At 38.8% G+C, this 21,479-nt stretch overlaps 2 protein-coding genes across 5 annotated transcripts in view; both read left to right on the top strand.

Moving 5' to 3' along the window:
• LOC137244139 (protein transport protein Sec24C-like) overlaps positions 1 to 21,479 on the top strand; it is a 625,388-nt gene that overhangs the window by 240,410 nt on the left and 363,499 nt on the right. The gene's annotated exons all lie outside the window — the stretch shown is intronic.
• LOC137244134 (sterol O-acyltransferase 1) overlaps positions 1 to 21,479 on the top strand; it is a 66,313-nt gene that overhangs the window by 32,844 nt on the left and 11,990 nt on the right. For all 4 annotated transcript variants that reach the window (XM_067772705.1, XM_067772707.1, XM_067772704.1 and 1 more), the window contains exons 2-3: positions 19,251 to 19,737; positions 19,805 to 19,953. In XM_067772705.1, coding sequence (XP_067628806.1) covers positions 19,251 to 19,737; positions 19,805 to 19,953 — 636 coding nt within the window. The remainder of the gene's footprint in view (positions 1 to 19,250; positions 19,738 to 19,804; positions 19,954 to 21,479) is intronic.

A 21,479-nucleotide genomic window follows, 5' to 3' on the forward strand; every position in this document is an offset into this window, starting at 1 on the left:
TCTGGGCTCACCAAACGAAAAATAGTGGTGTAAACTCCTCTAATTTGTTCTTCTGGACTCACCAAACGAAAAATTGTGATATAAACTCATCTAAGTTGTTCTTCTGGACTCACCAAACGAAAAATGTGGTGTAAACTCCTTAATTTGTTATGCTGGACTCACCAAACGAAAAATAGTGGTGTAAACTCCTCTAATTTGTTCTTCTGGACTCACCAAACGAAAAATTGTGGTGTAAACTCCTCTAATTTGTTCTTCTGCACTCACCAAACGAAAAATAGTGGTGTAAACTCCTTTAATTGTTCTTCTGGTCTCACCAAACGAAAAATAGTGGTGTAAACTCCTCTAATTTGTTCTTCTGGACTCACCAAACGAAAAATTGTGGTGTAAACTCCTCTAATTTGTTCTTCTGGACTCACCAAACGAAAAATTGTGGTGTAAACTCCTCTAATTTGTTCTTCTGCACTCACCAAACGAAAAATAGTGGTGTAAACTCCTTTAATTGTTCTTCTGGTCTCACCAAACGAAAAATAGTGGTGTAAACTCCTTTAATTGTTCTTCTGGTCTCACCAAACGAAAAATAGTGGTGTAAACTCCTCTAATTTGTTCTTCTAGACCCACCAAACGAAAAATTGTGGTGTAAACTCCTCTAATTGTTCTTCTAGACTCAGAACTCAGGGGGTCGATTCCGGTTGAGCGTTATAGTGAAGTGAAAAAAAATTTATCAATTTGGTTATCACTTAATGTTTTCATTTTTTCACTTCACTGTTAGCTGAATAACATTTGAATTTACGATGTGTGAAGTTTTCTTTGCTGAACGATAAATTATGACAGATTTCTTTTAATTTTGTTTTCTTTTTGTTTGATGTTATTTGTTTGACAATTTTTTTAAATTCAAATGTTAACACAAAATTTATATCGGCGTTAACTTTGTTTTCACTTCACTTCAATTTGAAGTTTTAACGCAAAACGAGAATCAATAATCGTGGTGAATTAGTGTTAATACTTTTCACTTTACGATAACGCACAACCGGAATCGACCCCAACATACGAAAAATTGTGGTGTAAACTCCTCTAATTGTTCTTCTGGACTCACCAAACGAAAAATTGTGGTATAAACTCCTCTAATTATTCTTCTCGACTCACCAAAAATTGTGGTGTAAACTCCTCTAATTTGTTCTTCTGGCCCGTTTTTTTAGTTTTTTAAACGGTTTTAGACCCGGTGTTTCAGTACAAGTTCAACTCAGTTTGTCAGTAAAACTACGCTTAAACTTATTCTGCAGTTTTTCAGTCTACTTTAACTGAAGTTTAAGCTGAACAAATTTAATTAACAACTTGTGGTTCTTTAACTGGGCTCAAAAGTAAGATTCCATACTACAGTTTTTTCACGAAAATAAAATAAATATTAATTTTTATATTTTTTATTTTTTTTAATAAATATATATAATTTAAAAAATAAATAAATGTGACACGCTAACCTCCGAAGAGAATTTAGGCAGAGCTTCTCTTCCAATTTCCGTCGTGCTCCTTTTAATTTTTCCTACAAATTGGCCGGACGGGACCTACATAGTTGCCGACTCCGAACGGCATCTGCAAGGCATATGAGTTTTCACGGAGAAGCTTTTCATGGCAGAAATACACTCGGAGTGCTTGCGAAACACTGCCGATGAGCAATCCCGCCTAGAAAAAGTGGATTCTAATTGAAAAACCTTGTTTCTAAAATTTTGATGTTGCTTTGCCCGGGGCATGAACCTAGGATCTTCGGTCTGGTAGGCGGAGCACGCTACCATCATACCACGGCAACCGCCTATATAGTTTATTTTTGATAACTTACGCCTCATTACTGCTACCAATTAGCTTAAATTAAATTAAATAGCTATTTGCTTTGGTGACACCACCTTGGAGAATTTTTTCAACTCAACTCGATATCCAATGTAGGATATCAACTTAGGTTATTAATTGGAAAATATTAATGACGTTGGAATCAACTCGAAAACTTTTAATTTTACAAAATTTCTCAAAGGTTGGGTAGTGATTGGAGAATGAAGTTGGATATCAACTCAGGAACTGTGAATACTTAAATAATGATGTTGGATATCACTTCCGGAACTATATATATAATTTCATTGGAGAATTTTTTTCCATGGTTGTTGGGTAAACAAAATCCAGCTGTTGCCGTATCTACAAATTATCTAGATAATAAAAATAAAATAATTAAAAAAATTTTTTAAGTTAAACGGTTTTATTGAAAACAATACTTACATAAAGTAATAATAATACGAAAAGCTAGAAAATAATTAGGTAGGTCCTAGGTACTAGTCATCACACTCCTTATCAATCTATGGCGTTGACAATTAAATAAAAGCGTTGGGCGCGTGAAATTTCTAAAAATGTGACTGATTAAGGTTCAGTTAGTTTTACTTATGACTATCAGTAGAAATATGACGCGTCCAACGCTTTTATTTAATTGTCTGATCAACGCCATAGATTGATAAGGAGTGTGATGACTAGTACCTAGGACCTACCTAATTATTTTCTAGCTTTTCATATTATTAATACTTTATGTAAGTATTGTTTTCAATAAAACCGTTTACCTTAAAACATTTTTTTTAATTATTTTATTTTCAAGTTTTTAGTCTATATTTAATTGTCTATTATTTCTCATTCTATTTAGTTCATTTAGTGACTCATTATTACAAGGACTCTTTCCTGACAATTTGTTACAACCTAAGTCCTCAATACATAATCCTTCCAAGGACTTTACTCGACTCTGCGCCACGTATGCTTGTCCCTCCTCCAACTCCAAAATATTTTGATGTCACTTCTACCGGACTGTATGCAATATTTGTTCCAAATATGAGCCAAATCGGGCATCATAGGTCGCTTTCTATTCATGCATCTATGTATTATGTGTTCCAAATATGAGCCAAATCGGGCCACAAATACGATTTTTGCGAATATCTCGATCCATGCGCCACCTAGCGGCCATTTTTTTCTTATTATTGCATTGTCATCGGATTCTGAACTATATTCCAAGTTTCATGCTTGTAGCTTATCGTGAAGTTACTTAAATTTCAATTACAAGATTCGTTCACAACGGCCGTGCAGCCGTGCATGTGGCCATGCAGCTAAATAAAACCGTTTAAAAACCAATGTTGCCGCACAAAAAAGCATACCCTGCAAAAATTATTGGATTACATGTTCCATTTTCTTCATGTTGGAGTACTCTAACAATACTCCTTTGCAATGTGTTTGCGGAACACCATCAGCCGATCATTGCTCGTTTTTTAACGACAGTGATCACGACACGATGACGATCGAACAGAGTTGCCAAAAGTAAAATATTGCATACAAATAACTAATAATAAAATTTTACTTTGGCAACTCTGATAAAATGCAACAGCGCACTGGTTTTATGTATACATATTATATTAGTTTCTTTATTCACGTATGCGTATGCGTATTATATTAGTTTCTTTATTCACGCAAATGCTAAATAACATACGAATATTCGTAGTATAAAATATAAAAGTTGTATTGCCCCTCTTCATTTACTTTCATTTTAAATTAAATTCACTTCGTGTAGCGTAGCAAATAATTCGGATTTGGGATGAACATGAATTGCCAGAAGATTCAAACTATGTTCATGTTCGTATATTCAAGCTTATTCAAGTTTATTTCTGTGTAAAAAAGGTTATGTAACATTCAATTTGACAATAAATTAGACACATTACTTACCCCAGTATCTTTCTCCGTCCGTTCGCTACGCGTGGTAATTTTCCAATGACGGAATTTTGTAGATCAATTTATGCCGCTCAAAGTAACGGAATATGCGAATGACGGAACAAAGAGGAAAGAAATGTGGTGAGCAAAGGACAACTAAATAGAGATGCATTTATGGTGAAGTATGCATTTGGTAACTTAAGATTGCCAGCTAGTTTACATTTCAAATAATTCAATCTATTACACTTCGATAATTCTTTCCGACAAAATTCCTCTTTAGTACTTTGGTATATGATCCTCTGTGGGTGCTCCATGGAGTACTACAGTGAAAGTACTTTGGAAAGTACTCTCACGTATGTACTCTATGGAATACTCACAAACAAAGCGAGAGTGGGATCACCTACTCCTCTCCTAGGACATCGCAATGTTAATTGGAGCACATTTTTTGTATGAATACAGATTAGATTTGGAGCAGTCCTATACTCCCAAAGGAGTATTCCTTACATTATTTATAGAGTACTCGCGTTTTTTGAAGGGTACCCCAAAGGCGGCCTTAAACTGTGACTGAAAAACTGCTCAGTAGTTTAACTGGATTTTAAATTTGACTAGAGTTTAAGCAAACTTAGTTTAAGCTTAGCTTAACCAACTACTGAAAACCGAGCCTTATTTAGCTTCACTTGACAGGCTGGTTGGCCGGCACGAATTTTGTAATTGAAATTTAAGTAACTTCCCGATAAGCTACAAGCTTGAAACTTGGAATATAGTTCAGAACCCGATGAAAATGCAATAATAAGAAGAAAAAAACTCCGATAGGTAGCGCATGGATCGAATAATTTAAAAAAATCGTATTTGTGGTCCGATTTGGTTCATATTTGAAACACATAATACATTCAAGAATAGAAAGCGGCCTATGAAAAAATCGCCGCTGGTGGCACAAGGATCGAGATATTCAAAAAAATCGTATTTGTGGTCCGATTTGGCTCATATTTGGAACGCATAATACATACAAGAATAGAAAGCAACCTATGAAAAAAGTTCCCGCTAGGTGGCACAAGGATCGAGATATTCAAAAAAATCGTATTTGTGGTCCGATTTGGCTAATATTTGGAACACATAATACATACAAGAATAGAAAGAGACCTATGAAAAAACGCCACTAGGTGGCGCAAGGGTCGAGAGCTTGCGATTCGGTATTAATTTTTGTAATTAAGTTATTAATTTTCTATTTAAAAATTGTTGATCTTTCTTTTCAAGTATTTTTCAATTTAAATTGGTTTTTAAATGGCACCACGCCAGATTATTTCCAAGTTGACTTGAGTTATTAATTTTCCATTTAAATTTGTTGGTAGTTTTTGTCCAATCTTCAGGTAAGGATATGTCAGAGATTGTGAATCTCTATAAGCCAAGTTATTTCAAGTTGAAATTAGTTGAGTTATTAATTTTTGGTTTAGATTTGTGGATATTTTTTCCAATGTTCAAGATCACAATATGTTCAATTTTTCTTTGTTTGGTATTTGTAAAAAAAGGTTGCCATATTTGGTTTTGTATGTACATGACTGTACATTTATATATAAGGTCAATTACTATCCCGTTAATTGTTCCGTTTGTCCTCGGTGGCGTTATGTATTATCGGTGATTCGTTTTATCCAAGAATTATGGTCAATTTGGTATAATTATGTAATTTTTTGTTGTAAAGCACATGTATCTCCTCGCATATAGTCCAATCCTGTTAGCCAATCTTTAGTTTTTAGGTTGTTTTATTTTAGTAGAAATGTTCGTCGTATTTAGTTTTATATTCAGCCCTATTCTGCATTTCGACTTGGATTGGAATTTTTTCGATTTGGCAATTTTGGTATTCTGTGTTCCAATCTCTTTCGATCCAACTTCGAATCGTTCGATTTTGCGTATTCTGCATTTCGATCGTAGTTCCGTTTTTCTAAGTTGCAAATTAGTTGGCGGAAAAATATTTTCTTTTTAGTTTTTTATTAATTTATAACAGAATTTTAACAAAAATGTAAGTAAAACTTGTTAAGAAACGCAGAAAGCTTGATGATGATTGTTTTTTATGTTTCCAGGTCAAAAACAACATGTCGATGTCGAAGTCCTTGGACGTATTTGCCCCGCAAAAGTATCTAACACATACTTGAAAGCATCCTTGTTAAGTCGAAAGTTTTTTTTGAACCTAAATAAGAAAATAAGTCATTAAACTTTACCAGTTTTAAGTTCAATTTCTTACAATTCGTCACTCATCTCAAATGGATTACACAAATCTCGCAATATTTGCCTTTCCATTCTCGCCTGGCAATTTTCGTATGCGTTGCTTTCCAACTCTATAAATAATGCCGCGGCTATTGATTCCATTATAATAGACAGCTATAATTTGTGTCTGTTCGTTGGGTCCAGTTATATGCCAAAGCAAGCTGCCGGCGTAGAGGAAGGTGAAGCGAAAACGTAAACAATCCTTGCGGAAAGAATAAATAAACCTTTATAAAGTATTTTAGGCCTGTGCAATGAAATTAGCATCCTTAAAATTCAGAAAATGTCAACTATATTCGTGCAGGAATCCGTTTTAACAAAACTTGGTGGCCACGGCAGGGAATTGGCCAAAAGAACGACAAAAACACACTTGCAATTATGAAAGCACTTCACTCAAAAAAATATAACACTGCGTCAATATATTCTTTTGCTTTTTTTTTGTACAAAATGGCGTGGATAATAAAATATAAACGTTTTTCGGTGTTTTTTACAAATTTTCTTTATTTTATTTTGTTCCAATGTTCACACATTCCGTACCAACAGCTGATTTCGAAAAATCATTTGCTCTTCCTCTTCTCGTTACGAATATACAGAATACCCAACTTCGATTAAAGCGGAGCGTAGAACGGGAACGTAATCGAAATGCAGAATAAGGGTGATTATAACCAGTTTAATTGAGATATGATTATATGTACATGACTGTACATTTATGTATTAGGTTAATTTCTATATAGTTATATGTTCGGTATATGTCCACTATGTATTATATTTACCAAAACGGTATGCATGTATATAAAACGATAGTTTTATGTATGCTCAACTTAACACATTGTTTTAAATTTATTTTTTAACATTATAATAATGTTGTTAGAATTAATTATTTCGAATATTTCCCCGATAGCAGTTATATGTTTTTGCCACTGAAAACGCGTATAAAACGAAGAGGGGCCCGCGATTTAGAGGTGCTATGACATTTTTTTTAATTCAGGAGAGTCTTTAGTTGTTCCATTTGCAATTTTTAAGCCGAATTTCAAAAGCAACGAAAATCTGCATTTCGTTTTAATATTATAGTGAAGTGTGAAGAATAAAAATCTATATATATGAAAAGAAAGGCTAAAATGTGTGTTAGTTGGTCGCCGGTGTTTGAAGAGATGCGGGAAGGGGGGCGGCCTTCTCACCCCCTCTGTTGTAAAATCTATAATTGTTATATTTCAATATAAATTTTCTCCAAAATCAATAGTTTTTGGTATCTGGCACATACAGACCGAGACCTAAACAATTTTGGAAAAACGATCAGTGGCCCTCTCCTTCTCCTCCCGCCATCCGCCTTCATTCAATTGTTTTGCACACTTTTATTAGCTTTACCTGTATGTTTCTATGTAACTCTTCATTCGCTCCAACGCGCCTGCTGCCTTATTAACCATGTTATACAATTAGCTTCGTTGGCGGCCACCGTGGTGTGATGGTAGCGTGCTCCGCCTACCACACCGTATGCCCCAGGTTCACACCCCGGGCAAAGCAACATCAAAATTTTAGAAATAAGGTTTTTCAATTAGAAGACAATTTTTCTAAGCGGGGTCGCCCCTCGGCAGTGTTGGGCAAGCGCTCCGGGTTTATTTCTGCCATGAAAAGCTCTCAGTGAAAACTCATCTGCCTTGCAGATGCCGTTCGGAGTCGGCATAAAACATGTAGGTCCCGTCCGGCCAATTTGTAGGGAAAATCAAGAGGATCACGACGCAAATTGGAAGAGAAGCTCGGCCTTAGATCTCTTCGGAGGTTATCGCGCCTTATATTTATTTTTTTTTTTTTTTAATTGTAATCTCGTTGGGGTTATATCGAGACCCTTCCGGGATCAAGGGTAATTTCGGGATCATTTGCGTACCTTTGAGAGATAAATTCTTGATGATTTCCGGGATCACTACGGGACTCTTTCGGGGTCATTTTGGACCCCTTCCATAATCATTTCTGGATGGTTTTCGGGATCCGTCGGGGTCATTTCGGGACTTTTTCGGGATCATTTGGGGCCCCTTCCGGCATCATTTCTGGATGGTTTTCGGGATCCCGTCGGGGTTATTTCGGAAATTTTTTGGGACTAATACGGGATCATTTGGGGAGCCTTTCGGCATCATTTCTAGATGGTTTTCGGTATCCGTCCGGGATCCCGTCCGGGTCATTTCGGGACTATTAGGGAATCATTTGGGGACATTTCCGGCATCATTTCTGGACAGTTTTCGGGATCCGTCCGGGATCCCGTCGGCGTCATTTCGTGACTATTTCGGGATCATTTGGGGTACCTTCCGGCATCATTTCTGTATGGTTTTCGGTATCCGTCCGGGATCCCGTCGGGGTCATTTCGGAAATTTTTTGGGACTAATACGGAATCATTTTTTTTTTTTTTTTTTTTTTTTTTTTAATGGACGTTGTGGCAGCGCGCTGCCCTCAAGTGGCCCAATGAAACCAGGCTAATCCTGTTCACGCGATCGATTTATATATATATATAATAACTTTTTTTTTTTTTTTTTTTTATTTTGCCGAGTCTTTGATGGGCAGCGGTTTGTCAAGCGTCACGATCTGAGACTGCTCAGCTACAGAAGAAATTTCATCAGCCAAGCGTAATACTTAAAGAGAACAGAAGCAAACGTATTATACATTAATTTAGAGAGGTGAGAACAATCTTTTTTATAGAAAAAAGGGAGTCCGAGCTATCAAATGTGTTTGAGTGAGAGTTATAATCTTGGCATAAACGCCGAAAAGGTTCATTTTGTTCGAAATTCGTTCTACATTGTTTCAGCAGAAGAGGTTTGAAGTGTCTCGATGTCCGAGAGGGAACGCAAAAGTTCACTTCATTCAGAAGGAATGGGCTCGAAATTGATCCATTTAAAAGTTTTGTCATAAATATCACACCAAGCATTTCCCTTCGACTAGCAAGAGTTGGAAGATTGATAAGCTTTAATCGATTAGTATAAGGTGGAAGATTAGTTAAAGAGTCCCATTGGAAATTTCTTAAGGCAAATAGTAAAAATTGTTTTTGTATTGATTCGAGACTGTCTGCATGGACTTGATAACGCGGATTCCAAATTATCGAGCCGTATTCTAATATTGGCCTAACTAATGTTGTAAAAAGTGCTTTAGTTATGTAAGGGTCGTTAAATTCTTTTGACCACCGTTTAACAAATGCAAAAACACCTTTGCCTTTATTCACTGTAGCATTAATATGAAGATTGAAACTAAGTTTGGAATCCATCATGACTCCCAAGTCAATAGAATTATTTACAGTTTCTAGACTATAGTTGTTAATTGTATATGAAGCTGGTGGCGAAACTCTCCGAGAAAAACACATGAATTTACATTTTTTGAGATTGAGCGGCATATAATTTACATTGCACCAGGTAACCAAGTGATTTAAATCCATTTGAAGCAAGGAATGTTCCTCAACCGAGGCACATGATTTGAAAAGTTTTACATCGTCTGCGTACATCAAGATTTTTGAGTATTTAATTGTACCAGATATATCGTTTATGAACAGCAAGAACAGAATCGGACCAAGATGGCTGCCCTGAGGAACACCAGAAGAAACATTGATTGGGGGGCCTTTCGGCATCATTTCTAGATGGTTTTCGGTATCCGCCCGGGATCCCGTCGGGGTCATTTCGGGACTATTAGGGGATCATTTGGGGACATTTCCGGCATCATTTCTGGACAGTTTTCGGGATCCGTCCGGGATCCCGTCGTCGTCATTTCGGGATCATTTAGGGTACCCTCAGGCATAATTTCTGGATGGTTTTCGGTATCCGTCCGGGATCCCGTCGGGTCATTTCGGAAATTTTTTGGGACTAATACGGGATAATTTGGGGAGCCTTTCGGCATCATTTCTAGATTGTTTTCGGTATCCGTCCGGGATCCCGTCGGGGTTATTTCGGGACTATTAGGGGAACATTAGGGACATTTCCGACATCATTTCTGGACAGTGTCGGGGTCATTTCGGAAATTTTTTGGGACTAATACGGTATCATTTGGGGAGCCTTTCGGCATCATTTCTGGATGGTTTGCGGGATCCGTACGGGATCTCGTCAGGGTCATTTCGGGACTATTTCGGGATCATTTCTGGATGGTTTTCGGGATCCATCCGGGATCTCGTCGGGGTCATTTCGGGACTTTTTCTCGACTAATACGGGATCATTTGGGTACCCTTTCGGAACCATTTCTGAACGTTTTTCGTTATCCGTCCGGGATCCTGTCGGGTTCATTTCGGGACTTTTTCGGGATAATTTGGGGTCCCTTCCGGCATAATTTCTGGTGATTTCAGGACTTTTTCGCAATCATTTGGGGTACCTTCCTTCATCATTTCTATATGGATTTGGGGATCCGTCCGGGATCCCGTCGGGGTCATTTCGGGACTTTTTCGGGGCTAATACGGGATCATTTGGGGACCCTTCCGGCATCACTTCTGGATGGATTTCGGTATCTGTACGTGAACACATCAGGGTAATTTCGGGACTTTTTCGGGACTATTTCGGGATCTTTTGAGAACCCTTTAGGGGTCATTTCATGACTTTTTCTGTATTATTTCGGGATCATTTGGGGACCCTTCCGGCATAAATTCTTGATGGTTTGCCGGATCCATCAGGGTCATTTCGGAACCATGTTGGGATCATTTGGCGACCCTTCCGAAGTCATTTCTGGATCCATCCGGGATGCCGTAGGAGTCATTTCGAAATTTTTTTTGTTACTTTTTCGGGACATTTTTGGGACCCTTCCGGGATCATTTCTGGATCAGTGCGGAATCCCATCGGGGTCATTTCCGGACTATTTCCGGACTTTGGGACCCTTCCGGAATCATTTCTGTATGGTTTTCGCGATTCGTCGTGGATCCCCTCGGGGTCATTTTTTTTTTTTTTTTTTTTAATGGACGTTGTGGCAGCGCGCTGCCCTCAAGTGGCCCAATGAAACCAGGCTAATCCTGTTCACGCGATCGATTTATATATATATATATAATAACTTTTTTTTTTTTTTTTGCCGAGTCTTTGATGGGCAGCGGTTTGTCAAGCGTCACGATCTGAGACTGCTCAGCTACAGAAGAAATTTCATCAGCCAAGCGTAATACTTAAAGAGAACAGAAGCAAACGTATTATACATTAATTTAGAGAGGTGAGAACAATCTTTTTTATAGAAAAAAGGGAGTCCGAGCTATCAAATGTGTTTGAGTGAGAGTTATAATCTTGGCATAAACGCCGAAAAGGTTCATTTTGTTCGAAATTCGTTCTACATTGTTTCAGTAGAAGAGGTTTGAAGTGTCTCGATGTCCGAGAGGGAACGCAAAAGTTCACTTCATTCAGAAGGAATGGGCTCGAAATTGATCCATTTAAAAGTTTTGTCATAAATATCACACCAAGCATTTCCCTTCGACTAGCAAGAGTTGGAAGATTGATAAGCTTTAATCGATTAGTATAAGGTGGAAGATTAGTTAAAGAGTCCCATTGGAAATTTCTTAAGGCAAATAGTAAAAATTGTTTTTGTATTGATTCGAGACTGTCTGCATGGACTTGATAACGCGGATTCCAAATTATCGAGCCGTATTCTAATATTGGCCTAACTAATGTTGTAAAAAGTGCTTTAGTTATGTAAGGGTCGTTAAATTCTTTTGACCACCGTTTAACAAATGCAAAAACACCTTTGCCTTTATTCACTGTAGCATTAATATGAAGATTGAAACTAAGTTTGGAATCCATCATGACTCCCAAGTCAATAAAATTATTTACAGTTTCTAGACTATAGTTGTTAATTGTATATGCAGCTGGTGGCGAAACTCTCCGAGAAAAACACATGAATTTACATTTTTTGAGATTGAGCGGCATATAATTTACATTGCACCAGGTAACCAAGTGATTTAAATCCATTTGAAGCAAGGAATGTTCCTTAACCGAGGCACATGATTTGAAAAGTTTTACATCGTCTGCGTACATCAAGATTTTTGAGTATTTAATTGTACCAGATATATCGTTTATGAACAACAAGAACAGAATCGGACCAAGATGGCTGCCCTGAGGAACACCAGAAGAAACATTGATGACCCCAGAAAGTGTATTTTTAAAGATTACTTTTTGCGTACGATAACCAAGATACGAAGAAATCCAACATATAAGACGGGGTTGAAAACCGAGTTGACTGAGCTTATGAATAAGTAATGGGTGTGATACTTTGTCGAAAGCTTTACTGAAATCGGTGTAAATTACATCAGTGTGAAGGCCTTTTCTAAATCCATTAGAAACGTGGGTGGTAAATTCTAGTAAATTGGTGATAGGTGATTTGCCCTTACAGAACCCATGCTGCGAGCTTGCAATTATGGGGGAAATAGGGAATGTTAGGTGGTGGGTAACAATAGCCTCAAATAACTTTGGGATAGCGGATAACTTTGCTATGCCCCGGTAGTTTTCTATTGAAGACCTGCTTCCATTTTTATGAAGCGGAATAAGAAAAGATTCCTTCCATATTGTTGGGAAAACGCCATAAATTAAAGATAAATTAAATAAATCTGTTAGCGGCTGATAGATGTTTGCGGCACATTTTTTAAGAAAGTGTGTCGGGATCCTGTCGGGGCCGTATGAATATGATACTTTTAAAGTTTTTAAATAAGATAATACATCTTCTGAAGATATAAATGGAGCCCTGATTGAATAACATGAATCAATATGGTATGGGTATTCATTAGGTGGAACGTTGGTCTCAATAGAGTAATTTGATTTGAAAAATTCCGCAAAGAAGTCGGCGATCTCTTGATCATCGCTGGAAATATTATCTTGGAATTTCATGGATGATGGAAACCCTTTCACCCTGCGTTTAGAGTTTACGAATCCGTAAAATGCCTTCGGGTTGCAAGTTATATTTCTTTTCATTTTATAAAGATAAGCTTTGTAACACTTTTTGTTCAATTGAAAATACTTGCAGCGTAGAATCGAGTACTGTAAGTAATGGTTATGTAAACCCGTCTTTTTGAACAACTTGAAAGATCGAGACTTTTTATTCTTTAAAATTTTCAGCTCTTTAGTGAACCATACTTGGCTTGTATCGGAATGTACACAAATCCGCTTAGGTACGTATTTTTCAAAAAGACAGTAAATGGTATTGTAAAAGTGAGAAACGCTTTGCTCCACATCAGCATTAAATGTTGGCCTCACTATTCGAGATAGATCACGATTTAATTTTTTAAAATTGGACTTCGCAAAGTCGAAGCGATAACTGGAGTCGTATCGTTTATTTCCGCTGTTACAAGCATAATTTACAACTTCGTAAACTATTTTGAGGGAAGGGTGGTAAGCATCTTCAGGTTCAATAATGGGTTCGCATCGACTAATGGAATATTTAGATTCATCATCCACAAAGGCTAAATCCAACACTCTTCCGAATTTATTCGATTGGATGTTGATTTGTTGAAGGCACAGCTCAGACATTCCGTCTAGAAATTCATTGTTGGAAGACTTTGACGAAACTGGTACGATATTAAAGTCAGAGATGCACCATGATATGTGTGGCATATTGAAGTCACCCAAGACAATAATGGAATCGGAAGGCTTTAGCATCGAATTAACAGTTCTTAGCAAGGAAATGTGATTCATATAAACGGACAGTTCAGAAGATGGCGGGATATAACAGATGGCCAAATAAATGTGGATATTTGCTAGTTGTGTGCGTATGCACAAGAACTCAGTTGTATCGGTGGCGGTTACGCAAATCTCTTCAGATGGTATTGAAGAGTGTACAGCAAGCAGAACTTTTTCTGGAATATGTCGGGATAATTTAGGAACCCTTTCTGGATGGTTTTTGAGATCCGTCCGGGAGCCCGTCAGGGTCATTTCGGGAATATTTCGGGATAATTTTGGTACCCTTCAGGGATCATTTCGGTGTGGTTCTCTGGATAACTCTAGAATCGTGTCGTTGTAATTTCGGCTTTTTTTGGGACTATTCGGGGAACTTTTGGAGACCCTTCCGGGGCATTTCTGGACGGTTTTCGGGATCCGTCCGCGATAGCGTCGGGGTCATTTCGTGGCTTCTTCTGGATAATTTCGGGATCATTTGGGGATCCTATTAGGTTATTAGCTCATTTAGTTCTTTTTTTTAGTCAATTACAAAAATAAAATGCATTAGACAGAAAAAAATTTTTTAAACAGATAACTTGATAAGCGGGCCAACGTGAATAGCCCATATATTTCATTTCCTCCTTGCGGACGGGGCCGCGGGTAAAGGCTAGTATTTCCATAAATCATATTGATCAGGATGAAAAAAGAAATTTATTTAGCCATGCCGATAACTTGAGTAAATTTTGAGATTATTTGGTATGTGGGTCCTTTGGCACTCATCTCCCGTGGCTATTAAATATGAACGAAATCGGATTATAATCGCGCCTACTTTTTATGTACATACATATGAATATAAAAATTTTTAAACCACCATAAACATGAGTATTTCATAAATAATGCAGCTTCAACAACCAAATTTCATGTGTAGGTTGAAATACTATCTACTAATTTAATTTTTTTATAATTTTCAAAAGGGGTGTTGCATTCCCCACTTCTGACAGAATAAATGTTTCAAATATTATTTTTCATCTAGCATTCTCTCACGTTTCAGAAGCATTGACTCGAAGATCAGTAGATATATCCTGACAAGTTCAGGTACACGTACTTGTCGCTTAACCCCAAATATTTCTGCCAAAAAAAGACGAAATCAGATTAAGACCACGCACACATCTGACCAACGTTTTTTTCCCTCAGTAGCATTTTTATCGGGTTCTAAGGCGTGTTCCACGTTTCAAGACTGTAGGAAAGGAAGTTATATTAAAGTACCTAAATCTTTTGATTGTCTTATGAAATCTTGCAAATAACAGAATAAATTTCCATCGCTAGGTTGCACCCGTTCATGATTTTAGGTATGTACACTGTATATTGTATAGTCAGTGATCTTAACAGATGCGCATAAATTTCTGTGCGCCAATAGGTGACCTCCTCCCTCCTCCAAGTTTAACGGCATCCAAAATAAGTTATTAAATAAGTACAAGACATTCTCAAAACTGAATTTAATTATTATACATGGTGTGGGGAAGAGAGCTCGACTATGAACGAACGTCTCGGGCAATCATCATCAAAACAATGTTTTTTATTTTAAAAATTGTCGGCGACTACGCAGCATTAGATTATGTAGATAAGTACTCTTTCTAGGATAAACTAGAATAGACATATGATGATTGGCATGGCACCAAATCATGCTTCGCACTTTTATCGCGGGTGTAGGTAAGGAAGGGTCTTTGGTCTTAACAAAAAAATACTTGGCTACTGACCTTATTTCCAATTTGCGCCATGCTACTTTAATTCTTTGTACCAATTGGCGGCACGGAACCTACCTGTTTTATGCGGACGGCATCTGCAAGCAGGTAAATTTTCGCTGAAAAGCTTTTCTTGGCAGAAATACATTTGGCATGTTTGCCAAACCATTTCCGAGAAACGACTGCGCTTAAAAACCTGTTTGTAAAGTATTTTGGGGCTTTTCTCCCCGGGACTTGAGCCCATGACCTTCGGTGTTGTAGGCGAGCACCCTACCGACACAATACCGCGGCCTTTGGTTTTACAGCTCCAAAATTCAGCCTTCATACAACATCCCCTTATGGTTTGTGATTAGTCGCCTTCGCCGCTACACAAAGTATGGTCATATGTAGTAGTTTTTTTTAAATAATTTAAATAATGTTGCCACCTTGTAGGGACCATTTGGAATCCTATCGTACCCGTTTCGAAATTGTTTTCGGGATGTTTTCGACTTCAGGATTGTTTTCAGGATTATTACTGAACTAGCTCGGGACTTCTTTCGCGACTTTCGGAACCATTTTCACGAACCTTTTCGTGAGTGATTTAGGATCATTTGCGAATGATTTTCAGATATAAAAAAACAATTAAATACTAAGCTCGATTACTTCCGAAGAGATCGCTTCCCAAGGCAGCTGGTTCTATGTACCGGAGCGACTAGGGATTTTTGCCGCCCAAGAGCTGTCATTTCAGTGTAATCCCATTTAATTTGTTGCGTCCCTCCCAGAAATTGTCATCCTCCCAGCAGCTCCTTGCAGGGGACTAAGCCATGCTCTGCTGCTCCGGGAAGGTATCGAACACAATCCCGGTCCTTCACCTGGCCCCGGTCGTGAGAAATGCTTTTTGCTGCGTTTGCGGAAAAGATTATGTTTAGGACGGTCACACTATTGTCAGTGTGTCACGTGCATGGGATGGTTGCATCAGACAGGTTGTTCTGGGCTAGACCCCATACTCGATGCCCTCGTAACTTTTATAAATCTTTTGTGACTCCTTGCTGTTCGCGCCCAAGGGCGTCCCGTAGACTGCGCCTAAGCGCCCCCGCTACCTTCCAGCAGCCCTGCTGCTCAGCAAGCCACAACAGGTACCCGCTGTTGCTCGCACCCTACGGCGCCACCAACTCGTACGGCCGCTCCCACTCATAACTACAATCTCCGTAGTAGAGTTGGTAGCAATGCCGAGCATCATCCCCCGCCCCCGTCTTCTTCTCTCCTCCTTTCCGGCAGCAATCGCGTAGGTCAGAGAATTAGACTCTTAGTCCCTACCACCTTTTGCACCGTCTGTCAGCACAGAATATATATGTTTGCGTCATCTGCCCAATGCAGCTCCTGTCTTGGACTGAGATGTTCTGATCTCCGCGATGGCGATCCCCCTACGGGTTTCATTGCGCCATGCTGCCAGGCCACAAACCCAACTACACCGGTTACCTCAATGCTTACCCAGGGACGTCCAGTCCCAGAGTCACAACAGCAATTGCGTCCTGGTCTCCCTTAACTCAGGCGTAGTCACCCGTCACTTACCCCTAGAGTGACGACGTCTCCCCCGTTGCATTTCAGAATTCTGCAGTTAAACTGTAATGGATTAACTGGGAACATTACGGAGATAGTCGATTTCATGAAGCGGCATAACATCTGCATTGCTGTGATTCAAGAGACCAAACTCACAGCAATATCTGCTCTAGGTATAACGTCCACAGTAAAGATCGCGAGAGTGGAAATTGGGGCGGTCTCGCGTTTATCATCACCACTTAGTGCAATACAATATTGTTGATCCCGACATCGGCCGCAGGGACAGTGGCCTAGAACGTCACGGCATATCTGTCCGGTCAGGCGATGTAAACCTAGAAATCATCAACATCTCCATCCCTCCTGTCCTGTTGCCCCAGTGTGTACCGCCCTGATATCAGAGCACTACTTCCCGCCGGAAGAATACTGGAAATCCGGCCTTTGCTTCCGCCGGAGGCCGCAAAATTTAGCAAGAGAATGTGATCTTATAAGACAGCTCGACCCCGCCGACCGATATCGTCCGATATCAATCCTATTACCAGTAGCCAAGACACTTGACGCCATTCTGCTTCCCTATTTTAATGGAAATTTGCAACTAGCCAATCATCAGCATGGCTCCGAAAATTACATAGCACAACCGCCGCTCTAAATGCCATTAGTACTCAGATAAATTGCGGATGAAATCAAAACCTCCACTATAAGATAGTACTCGTTGCGTTAGACCTGTCAAAAGCTTTTGATACGGTCAACCATGGCACGTTACTGCAAGACCTGGAAGGGTCTACCCTTCCCACATGTCTTAAAAGGTGGTCGGCAAACATCGGTGCCATTCAGGAACGTAACATCGAAACCAAGTAGAATTAAACAAGGCGTGCCACAGGCTGGTGTTCTATCCCCACTATCAAAGGTACCTTCACCACCAGAAGGAGTCACTATCGTTTCCTATGTCGATGGCTGCACAATAATGACCACAGGCCCAGGCCCAGAGATCTATGAGCTTTGTAACAAAATAAACAGCTATCTCCCTGATCTCTCCAGTTTCTTCGCGTCGGGAAACTTGACATTGTCACCTCCTAAATCATCGGCGACCTTATTTACAACACGGACGCTCCAGATGCCTACCATTTTTAACATCCACGTCGATGGCACTACGCTATCGACTGTCTTACACCCCAAAATCTTGGGTGTAACATTCGATCAGGATCTACATTTTGGAGAGCATGCAGCCGCAATTGTACCAAAAATCCAAAGCCGTAATAAAATCCTCAAATCTCTTGTCGGCAGTACTTGGGGTAAAGATAAAGAAACGCTCATTACCACTTACAAAGCAATTGGCTAGCCGATTGCATGCTACGCGTCCCCGATATGGTCGCCAAGCCTAAAGACTACTCACTGGCAGAAAATACAGGCCTACCAAATGACCGCCCTTAGAACAGCTACAGGCTACACCATCCACATAATAGGGCGAGAATACTCCCCATTAGCGAGAGAAATGAAATGCTAACGAAACTCTTTCTGTTGAATACCCGGAAACCTGGGCATCTCAACAGACATCTGATTGATGAGCCTACACCGCCCAGGGGCTTAAGGGGTCATCTCCGTAAGCATTATGAGGAAATACGGCATCTGAGAACACAGCCGTATGAAGCTCCTCAGTGAAGTCCACAAACAGGCTTCGGACCAGGAATTGCCCGGGGAATCCAATACTTAAAGAACAAAACCCAAAACTAGCAGAGGACGAACGCACTCTCCCTAGGGAAACGCGCGTCACTCTAGCTCAACTGCGATCTGGGTACTGTAACAAGTTAAACTCTTACCTATCCCCCCAATCAACCCCAACATACAAAACGTATATAGTGCTTGCAATGTGTCCCCACATGACGCCAACCATCTCTTCAACTGTATTTTGGAACCAACGCCTCTAACACCCATCTCATTATGGTCCACCCCTGTTGAAACAGCAAGTTTCCTTGGACTTCCGTTAGAGAACATTGATGACAATTTGTGATTGGTCGCATCTATTGGATGGGACGAAGCGCTGCTACAAGAACAACAACAACCTCCGAAGAGACTATAGGCCGAGCTTATCTTCCGATTTGTGTCGTGTTCCTGCAGGACCGTGATTTTCAGATATATTCAAATAAAATAACCCTGAAATTATTTTGGCGGAAAGTTCCCCGAAACATTTATGGGCCTATTTATGATCCAACCTTATCTAGAACCCTGATAGAAGGCAACAAGATGATTATAAAAATTTCGTCTTGTAATTACACAACCTCTTTTTCCTTAGGTATAAGTTCTATAAATAAATTTCGTCGTAAGTGGGGGATTCTAAATTAATCTTTTTCACTTGCTTTTTTGCTTAATTTGACAAGTTCCATCAAGATAACCTGACTTAATTCACATTTTTATTTATTTTCAGATATTTCACCAGTGCCTAAAGATTCTTGGGAGTCGAGTTTCTTACTTGAACGTTTACAAATATTACAAACTGTTTTACTTAAGGATTTTAAGAAGAGAATAAACGAAGAAATTGAAAGTGTTATGCAAGAGCTTCGGCAAAATGAACTTCGGCTTAACGAATTCAAAGCTTTTGCCAAAACTCAAAATACCAACACATGGAGTAATCGGATCTCACTGACAGAGAAGTGGGAACCATGGATTACCGACGGTGTAACAAGCAACTCAAAAGAGGTTCATACAGCATCAACGACTGGCTCAAGCTCTGATAGCAAACAAAGTAAAAACCACCCACGGCCTCTGCCGGACAAAGTGTTCGTAACGCGTGAATCATATCTAACGGCATTGCTAGAAGTCAATCATATGCGCTCCATTTACAATATATTTCTGATAGTATTTTTATGTTTCTTCCTGAATACCGTTATTTATGACTATTTAACGGAAGGAAGGTTGGTATTCCCTCAATAACAAAAAATGGTTCATTAAAATAAATATAACCATTTTTTTTCTTTCCAGAGTTTATTTTGGACTAGGTACAGTTAGAAAGGGGTTAGAAAAAATTGATTATGTCCTCTGTGTTTGGCTGATAGAGCATTTGCTGGTGTTCTTACTTTACTACGGTTTCAAAATGTGGGCCAACGTACGACTAAAACTCTGGAGACAACGTAAGTAACTACTCATCCCACACATAACTAATTTTATGCATATCATATAAAATGCCAGAGGAGTACCCTATAGTTAGATCCGTTTTCTCATCGCCTCACTTAAGTCTTCACTTAGGGAAATCTATAACTAGATCATCCACAACTATGCATCCTACATTAAATAAAAATTGATAAACCTGTCGCCTCAATAAATTTAATATGCTTTCTTGTTTCTAATGATAATTCAATTATGATAATTCAATATCCTGAGACCCACTTGCAGAACGGCAAGTTAACTTTTTCACTCAGAGCTAACCTGACCTGAGTTTATCCACCCATACATTTTTGGCACATTTTTTAAATTAATTCTGAGCTAAAAAATAGGCTTATAAACTGCTCATAATTGCCTCTTAAATGACTCCAGCAAGGGTCTTTCCGGTATCATTTATGTGCCTCATTGGCCTCATCATATACTGCTCTTTTCTTATACTTATATGACACCTTTTTGGCCCGTTTAGAGCGGTTAATATATCCGAAGGACAAAATATTAAGGAGGAAAATCTAAGAGGACATTACCGTCTTTATACTAAACAATCAATCAAAAAACCGTTGCCGTTGATCGTTCGGAATATAGCAAAATATCCCTTACAGATGATTGCAGGCTGGCAGCAATAACGACTATAACAGAAAAGGCCCATAAGAATGCAAAACAAACCCGATGGTTATTAGATATACAATTTTCTCTTATCGTATGTTTTTATAATTTCGGAAGCTCCGATTTCTGATATACATACATATATTGGGCTCAATCATACATACAAATCAATCATATGAAATTTCAAAAACTGTATCGAGTGATTTCAGCAAATTTTCGGAGTTATTAAAGAATCGAAAATTAGTCCTAAATCGGAGCGTTTGCGCTATTTTTTACCTCATTTGAGTAGCCGAAATGAATGCATTTCCCTTCTTGCGGTCGTCCGATATATTATACATACATATATGCCGTATATTAGCCTCATACACAGCCTGTCTCCGGGCTTTCGAATTCCGAAAAGACTCATTATTGAAGCTTTTTGAAGCCATTTATAAATCAGAAAAGTCTCATATCGTCGGCCAAGAACCTGGAACATCATTTATTGGCCAGACACAAAGTAAATCCAGTTTATGATGATTTCACTTCCTGTGCTTTTAAGGAAAAATTTAAATAGCTGCTTGCATGACATGTGACATTTTTTTTACCAAGATTACCAGGTTTGCACTCTAAGCCGACGATATATTGTTTTTAAAAAAATTTTGGCCCTTGGGTCATGACATTTTTATCAGGGAAAGCTACCTGGAATCTTATTTCTTATCTTTTACCAAAATGAAATGTAATATTTAAGTTTGACTCGAGTCCCAAAACGAAATTCCTTAAAGGAGAAGAAAAAAAGCCACCAATAGGTATATCGAAATGATCAGCATAAGGAGCTAAGTAGATTTACTTATGTTCATCTCTCGGTCTGTCTGTTTGAATTCAAACTAGTCCCTCAATTTTTGAGATATCTTAA

This window comes from Eurosta solidaginis, chromosome 3 (assembly GCF_040869045.1).
Source record: "Eurosta solidaginis isolate ZX-2024a chromosome 3, ASM4086904v1, whole genome shotgun sequence".
NCBI classification, from domain to species: Eukaryota; Metazoa; Arthropoda; class Insecta; order Diptera; family Tephritidae; genus Eurosta; species Eurosta solidaginis.